Source organism: Rattus norvegicus, chromosome 17 (assembly GCF_036323735.1).
Source record: "Rattus norvegicus strain BN/NHsdMcwi chromosome 17, GRCr8, whole genome shotgun sequence".
NCBI lineage: Eukaryota > Metazoa > Chordata > Mammalia > Rodentia > Muridae > Rattus > Rattus norvegicus.
In genome coordinates, this window is record NC_086035.1 from 3,893,307 (window position 1) to 3,901,723 (window position 8,417).

The 8,417-nt window shown below is 44.7% G+C and overlaps 1 protein-coding gene across 1 annotated transcript; it reads left to right on the forward strand.

Annotated features, from left to right (window-relative positions):
* Positions 1-844: 844 nt before the first annotated feature.
* On the forward strand, positions 845-5,426 carry Ctsll3 (cathepsin L-like 3). Its single transcript, NM_001408676.1, has 8 exons — positions 845-903; positions 2,101-2,237; positions 2,516-2,638; positions 2,735-2,881; positions 3,070-3,294; positions 3,790-3,952; positions 4,526-4,634; positions 5,083-5,426. Exons 2-8 carry the CDS (start codon positions 2,112-2,114, stop codon positions 5,180-5,182), a joined length of 993 nt encoding a protein of 330 aa, NP_001395605.1. The 5' UTR covers positions 845-903; positions 2,101-2,111; the 3' UTR covers positions 5,183-5,426.
* The last annotated feature ends 2,991 nt before the right edge of the window (positions 5,427-8,417 follow it).

An 8,417-nucleotide genomic window follows, 5' to 3' on the forward strand; every position in this document is an offset into this window, starting at 1 on the left:
GCAAGCCCTACCTCATTCCCAACATCAGTCACTGTTAAAGTAACACCCCTAAAGTCAACCCTAAGGCAGCAATTGTGAAAACATTCTGTAAGGTCAGAAATGCCAATCAAAGCTGATTCCAAAATCCTGGTCACTTTCCCTGTTCTCCACCTCAGTTTGTGCAAATTCCTCACAGCGTTTGCTATAGCTGAAGATACTAGAGAAGGAAGACCCAGAGTGAACAATCTGGATGAGTTACAAGTGCCCTGCAGTCTCAGAGCACCCTCACCTCAGCCCAAACCTGGGGTGCCTGTGACCACCTCTGCCATGTTTGGAGATTGCCTGCCTCTAAAGATTCTGAGAAGCCTATTTGTTCTCCTCCCTGACACTGGGAAGAATGGGCCCAGAGTCTGTACCTTCAAGGAGACCCAGCTAAGAAGGAACTTACAGAGAAAACACTGGGCTAGGATGTGATTGCTCACTGGGAAGCAGTGGCAATCATTTTAACAAAAATCGCTACTTCTAAGGAAAGTGCAGGGATGGGTTGGAAGTCCACACATAGTTAGCTAGAATTTTCTATCCTGAGCTAAGTGTCAAGCCTCTGTAAGAGCCTTTCTCAGCTATGTCATGAGACTCACACACTCTACTTTCCTAAGCCGGGACCCACTGCTCCCTTCCCTACAGCCCACCAAGGCAGCCTACACCCAATGCCCCAGGTCAGGGTGAGAATCAGTGTCAGTATGCGCCTGAAGCCCCACAGCCTGGAGGTGCAGAGAGGGACAACGGAGCAGGGACACTGTCCTGGAGCCACAGTTTGGGATATAAAGTCGGGATCCTCATGGAGCTGGGACAGAGCCTGGGATCCCAGCAATCAGTGAAGACCTGAGCCTGTGAAGCCCACCTGGCCAGCTGTGGAGATCCCAGGTGAGTCTCATAGCTCTATCAAGGGAGACTTGGAGCTGACACTGCAGGAACACCCTAGAGAGACTCCTTGCAGCATAATATCCTCAGGAATGAGAATATCAACTCAACCTTAGCACACCCGTGGTAGGGATGCAGGCAGGGTATGGTGAATGGAGGTCCCAGGAAGTCACCAGAATTTTCAGGGGGCCAAAGTTGGGTAGGGTACCCAAAAGTAAACTGAGTGTCAAGGCCTGGGCATAAGAAGCGCTCCTACAACAGCTGCAATCATTGTTATCCACATGGCCGTCAGGTATAATTCATAGGTCCGATCTACAGGTGCAGAAGATGGAGCATGTTGCATGCCTACTGTAATATTCCTATCTGGAGCGTAGCGTTACATCAAAACACTATACAATTTAAGCCTGAAATTGTGGACTAGTCTGTCCTTTGATCCCACATTTTACTGACAGATCTGCCTTCCAGGCACTTAGCCTTGTGACCTGTCCTTATTAAAACGGTGAAGCAGGATTCTGGAGGCCCATCACAGTTAGGGAGCAGGCAGATTGGGTTGGGGATTTAGCTCAGTGGTAGAGTGCTTGCCTAGGAAGCGCAAGGCCCTGGGTTCGGTCCCCAGCTCCGAAAAAAAGAAAAAAAAAAAAAAAAAAAAAAACTAGGGAGCAGGCAGACTCCTAACAGTTACACTGCTAAGGTTCTCTAGAGAGGAAATCCCAGAAAGATTTCAAAAGTGTAAGAACAAAGTCATAGCCTTTCCTGGTATACACTGACCAAGAAAAAGATAAATGGTGATCCTTAAATCTTTCAGAACTCTTTGCATGTTCTATTGATCACACTGTGCATAAGTCACGTTTAACTTAGGAGACCTCAACAACAGTGGCACAAAACCTGAGCCACCTATGTCTTAAGTCAATTGCTGCTTTAATCTTCTGAAGCAAAAGGTGCATATAGACCCTGTGGTAAGCTAAGGGAACACTGCGCACACTCCAAATCCTGGGCCCATGGGCAGTTGCTCTTCATTCTTTATCTGTTTAATTTTTTTCACTAAAGGAATCCCTATGTATGCGATAGAAAAATGCATTCTTAGGCTTTTCAACAAATCTAAGTAAATCTAGATTGATTTAAATAATTTTATTCCACTGCAGTAGCCTGAATTTCTAAGGGAGAAATGTCACCAGAACCTCATTTCTTCTCCACTTCTAGGGTTTGAAAGCATGACTCCAATTTTCCTCCTGGCCACCCTTTGCTTGGGGATGATCTCAGCTGCTCCAACACATGACCCCAGTTTCGATACTGTATGGGAGGAATGGAAGACCAAACATGGGAAAACATACAACACGGTTGGTACAACAGACATGTCCAGGGGCAACACGTAGACAGTGGCCCTTGCTATGGCAAGTTTAGAGAGTTTGTACTGCAGAAGCAGTTCCTCCAAGGCCTGACTACATGACATGCTTTATGAGCACGGACAGCAAACCACCCCATTGCCACATGCCCTGGGTTATGGCTTCCAGAGATGGACAGACAGCCTTGGTTCTTGTTGGCTGTAGCAGCAGGTCCACAGAGGGAACTAAGGCTGGGCTTGAAGTAGAAAGACCACACACTGTATCTCTTGCAGAACGAAGAAGGACAGAAGAGAGCAGTGTGGGAGAACAACATGAAGATGATCAACCTGCACAACGAGGACTATCTGAAGGGGAAGCATGGCTTCAGCTTGGAGATGAATGCCTTTGGTGATTTGGTGAGTGCGGCGGGGATCACTGAACATGGTCCATCCTCTCTGGTTCCTCTTAAGTCATCTCTCCATTTGCAATGATTTGTTTACTTTTTCTTGAAGACAAATACAGAATTCAGGGAATTGATGACTGGCTTTCAAGGCCAGAAGACCAAGATGATGAAGGTCTTCCCAGAGCCCTTTCTGGGTGATGTCCCCAAGACTGTGGATTGGAGAAAGCATGGCTATGTGACTCCCGTGAAAAACCAGGTAGGACACATGGTACATTCCAGGTATCACTGTCCACCAGGAAGGCGGGAAGTAAATGCCATCTCTCACTTGCTGACTGTGGAGCTCCATAGAGCTAGCTCACTGCTTGTGAAATTATTAGGTCATAAGAATTGCTGCCAAACATCTGTATTAATCTTGTAGATGACAGTTTTTTCTTTCTTCTCTAGGGTCCTTGTGGCTCTTGTTGGGCTTTTAGTGCAGTTGGTTCCCTAGAAGGACAAGTGTTCCGGAAAACAGGCAAACTGGTCCCTCTGAGTGAACAGAACCTAGTAGACTGCTCCTGGTCACATGGCAACAAAGGCTGCGATGGTGGCTTGCCAGATTTTGCCTTCCAGTATGTGAAGGATAATGGAGGCCTGGACACCAGTGTGTCCTATCCATATGAAGCCCTGGTAAGTGTAACCCTACGCTTTTGCACCAGCTTAGGTTTTACAAGCAATTGTGCACACAGTCTGCCTGTCCTAAGAACACATCTTCCCATGATGTAATCCATCCCATTACCCTATGTGCCACCATTAATGACATTCTTTGCAGGCTTGTCCCATTCCATGGTTTCTGTGTAGCTGTTCCTGCTTCTGTGTATGTGGAACACAGGCAAACCATTCTACAAATAACACAGGTTTCTCCACTGTGAAATTTCTTATCAGTAAGAACACCTAAGGGCTGTGACTGAAGACACATGGGCTAATTTCTATTAGCCACTGAAATCTACCAGCTTGTCAGGTCTAGTGACATTTTATAGACACATACACTTAAAGATGCTCAGCAGCCAACGCTGAGTCACTTAGATGGATAAGAGCTCAGCTGAGTGGAGTTCTGAATGACTCATGTTCCCCAGGAAGTGGATGGCAATACCTTTTCTTTTTTCTTTCTTTTGCCTCTCAAAGAATGGAACGTGTAGGTACAATCCTAAATACTCTGCTGCTAAAGTCGTGGGCTTCATGAGCATCCCACCTAGTGAAAATGCCCTGATGAAGGCTGTGGCTACTGTGGGGCCTATCTCAGTTGGAATTGATATTAAGCACAAGTCGTTCCAGTTCTATAAGGGTGGTAAGTGCTTTCTTTACAGTAATCATAAGGAAGAGTTATGCCTCCAGGACAGCTTGTCAATGTGTCAGCGTTTAATGTAAATATTTTGACTTGTGGGTGGTGCATTCAATATTTACATGTGCCGTTTCTCCTTGACATTAAGGACTATCTTATGAGCATGTGTCCACCGTAGTTTTTTAAATGAGCAAGATCAGGTTTTATGTGGCCTAATTTTATTGAATTTTCTGAAGTTGCTGACTCTTTAAGACTTTAAATAAATAATCTATTTCTGTAGCTTAGTCTCAGTGGAGTTTCTTGATACCCATCTTTTGTGTTTCGTGCTGTTTCATTATACTTTATAAGCAAACTAGAGTTTCTTACATCCTCCCAAGCACATGTTTTCCTGAGTATATATGCTAACTTTTACTTCCGTTATGTTACAAAAGAGCTGATTCCCAAGCCTCACGAACACCAAATCAGTCCTGTCTGGGGTGTGCCTTTGTCCTGAAAGTGAAATATTTCTACTATTGATGGTGACAGCAGACACTGTGGGGTCATGGAAGCCTCTCACTTGGCTTGGATTTTACCTTGCAGGCATGTACTATGAGCCAGACTGTAGCAGCACTAATCTGAATCATGCTGTCCTGGTGGTTGGCTATGGTGAAGAATCAGATGGCAGGAAATACTGGCTGGTCAAGAACAGGTATAAATAGCCAAAAACACCCATGCTTGAAACCCTAAGGGGGAAGGAAGTTTCCAGGCAGTATTTGGGTGCAGGTTTTAGCAATTTAACCCACATATTTTGAATACAGATATTTTAGGGTGTGGTAACCATGATAAGAATCTAACATGTTTTGGAGAGGGTTTGGATTGAGCTTGAACCACTGCATTCCTAGTACTGAGCCGAACATGGGTGGCTTTTCAGCATCCTTGTGTATTTCAACATCTGTCACTGTGTTTCAAAGGAGAGTTAGAGGGGTTGGGGATTTAGCTCAGTGGTAGAGCGCTTGCCTAGCAAGCGCAAGGTCCTGGGTTCGGTCCCCAGCTCCGAAAAAAAAAAAAAAAAAAGATGCACATCAAAGGAGAGTTAGTGTAATGAAGGGGCCGTGCTGTGTTGTTTCCACTAAATGACAAGTATGTCCTTCTTTCAGCTGGGGTCGAGACTGGGGCATGGATGGCTACATAAAGATGGCCAAAGACTGGAACAACAACTGTGGGATTGCTTCCGATGCTTCTTACCCTATCGTTTGAGCTGCCCAACAACAAGGAGTGGACTGAGGAGGGCTTTCCACTTCCTGGACCAGCCTCAGCTCTGTAGGCCATGGACGACAAGCCACTGAAGTTTCACGCTATGTATGGTGTGAATTCTGGGACATTTTATTCCAGTTAAATTGAACTGGCACCCTATGGCTGTAAGCAGCTTTGTGACCATGGCTTTTGGATTTCAATTGTTTCCAAGATGTATACAATTTCTATAAAACCTACATTGAAAATACTGGTGGTGCTTCCTTCCGTTTGGGGTATGGTGGCTTCTCTTACTCATAGGTGTCATTGAGTGTGAAGATCTGGAAAAGGTGAAGATGATGTTCTACGGAAGGGTGTTAGATTCTTTTTGTCATTAGGTCAATGATGTGACAACCTTCATCAGGTTTTTGAGGTACACACCCTCAACCATGGTCTCAAAACATGTGTAAAATTTTTAGAATTTATTTTGTTATTTTTTTCCTTTGGAAAAGTGGTTTCTCTGTGTACCCTTGAGTATAACTCACTCACTAGACCAGACTTCTCTTGAACTCAGAGATTGGCCTGCCTCTGTTTCCCCATTACTGGGATAATCCATGCACTACCATGCCTGGATTACTATTAATATTTTATGTACATTGGTGTTTTACCGATGAGTATGTCTGTGTGAGGGTCCCAGGCCCTCTGGAACTAGGCTTACAAACAGCTGTGAGCTGCAACGTGGGTGCTGGGGATTGAGCCCTGGTCCTCTGGAAGAACAGCCAGTGCTCTTAACTCCTAAGCCATTTCTCCAGTCCAGAACTTAATTTTTAATCCACATATGTTTACAAAGCTTAAATCATTTGCCATTATGTAGCAAGATGGCACTTTAGGTTGTTCCACTGAATGGAGCATGGGCTTTAATCACCATTTTTGAAGTATCAGCCCTGTGTCCTGCTGTCACCTTGTAGAAGCCATCTCTCTAGCTATGTCTACCATCACAGGATGCTGGCATGCTGAAACGGCACCTTCATAAGTTTACAGGGCCTCATAACTCAGAAGCAGGGACACGGGTTCACTTTCACTTGTCTTAAGAGTTACCATTGATAAGCTCCTAGCATGATAACCAATATGTGTGAGATGCAGTGATCCAGCTGTCTCAAACTGCAGAAGTTTATCCCTTATCCAGGCAGTTGGTGCTTGCAAAATTAAGAAAGAGACGATGCAGATTCAAAAGCAGGTTTTCTAAGGAGTGCAGTTAACTCCCCCATTCACCCCTTAATAACACCTTCTTCCCTCTTTCCTGTCATTAGCTACAAAAACAAAAACAAATCCCTTTGAATTATAGATCTGTTGGTCAATGAGTGATTGTATCATATGCCCTGATCATCATGTGACTAGAACTTGAAATGTCACCTCTCTGGCATTAAATATATCCTGTTCTAGCTGATTTGGATCACCTAAATCTCATCCTTTGTTTCTCCCTACAAACTTAATTCCTACCTGTTCTTAGTGAAGGTCCTCATAGGGCAGAGATGAGTAGGATCAAATATCTGACTCTTTACAGAAAGGATTGCCACCACTGATGTGCATGCTGTGCACTGCTGTAAGGTAGTATGATATGAGATTTAGTTTTGAGTGTAGGCATACTATCACCCCACTGACGAGGAGACATTTGGTAAGATGTGGGACCTGATAACCTAAAGTCAGGAAGCAGCCAGTCAGAGGAAGGACTATGGAAGGCAGGGGCTACTGAGAAAAAAAGACAGACAGATGAGCATGCACAATGGGCCTGAAGAAGTGACAGTTAGCCTTGTCCATGGAGGAGAAAGACAGAATGGTGACTATATGAGGAAGAGCTTGGGCATGAAGGTGCAGGTGCTGTGTGATGCAGGATGTGGTCAGAGAGGGCAGTAGCTCACAGATTGAGTGATGATTTGGGGTTTAACCCAGGCCTGTGAGTCAGGTAGGTGTGAGGAACATCTTAGGTCAGAACTCAAACTGACATTTTAGGCTTCCCTGTCACAGTTCAGGAGAACCATGAGCCTTGATAGCACTTGTTATCTTACTCAGGATGATATTTTCTAGCCTGAAAAATTCATGATGTCCTTGTTTTTAATAGCTGAATAGTAGTATTGCATTGTATGAATGAACTGTATTTTCTGTACTAACTCTTCAGTTGAGAGACATTTGAGTTGTTTCTGGCTTCTGGCTATTACAAACAGCCTATGAATGTAATGGAGCATGTGTCCTCGTGGTGTGATGGAGCATCTCTTGGGTATATGCCCAGGAGCTTGCTATAGCTGTGTCTTCAGGTAGAAATATTCCCGGTTTTTCTGCCAGATTGATTTCCAGAGTGGCAGAACAAGTTTGCAGTCCCACCAGCAACAGAAGTGTGTTCCCCTTTCTGTATATCCTCTCCACCATGTGCTGTCCCGTGAGTTTGTCTAATTTTAGCCACTATGATGGGTCATTTTGAGTTGCATTTTCCTGATAGCTAAGGACACTGAACATGTCTTTAAGTGCTTCACAGTCATTCAAGACTCCTCTGTTGAGAATTCTGTTTTAGCTCTCTAGCCCAACTTTTAATTGGGTTATTCACTTTTCTGGAGTCTAACTTCTTGAGTTCTTTATATATGTTGGATATTAACCCTCTATGGGATGTAGAGTTAGTGAAGATCTTTTCCCATAAGCTGCCCTTTTGGGTTATTGACAGTGTCCTTTGCCTTACAGATGCTTTTTTGTTTTATGAAGTCCCATTTAGTAATCGTTGATCCTAGAACCTGAACTATTGGTGTTCTGTTCAGGAAATTGTCAGAAGGTATAGGGAGGGGAGTGGGGGTATCAGGATCAGATGTGGGGAGAAACAGAAGAGAGAGCTAGAAGAATAAATGGAAATCTGAAGCTGCTGGAGTTGGGGGACTAAGGGCAGAGAAGGGGGAATCTCTAGGAAGTTCCAGAGACCTGGGATAGGGGAAAATCCCAAGAGTCATTGCAGGTGACCTTAGGTGAGATGCATAGCAGTGGGGATATGGAACCTGAAGAGGCCACCTCTTGTAGCCATCAAGGACCCCTAGTGGAGGGATAAGGAGACCAACCCACCGACAAAACTTTCAACCCAAAGTTTGTCCTGCTAAAAGAAGTGCAGGGCAAAGATGGAGCAGAGACTGAGGGAACGGCCAACCAATAACTGACCCAGATTGAGACCCATCCGATGGGCAAGCACCAATCACTGACACTGTTAATGACACTCTGGTGTGCTTTC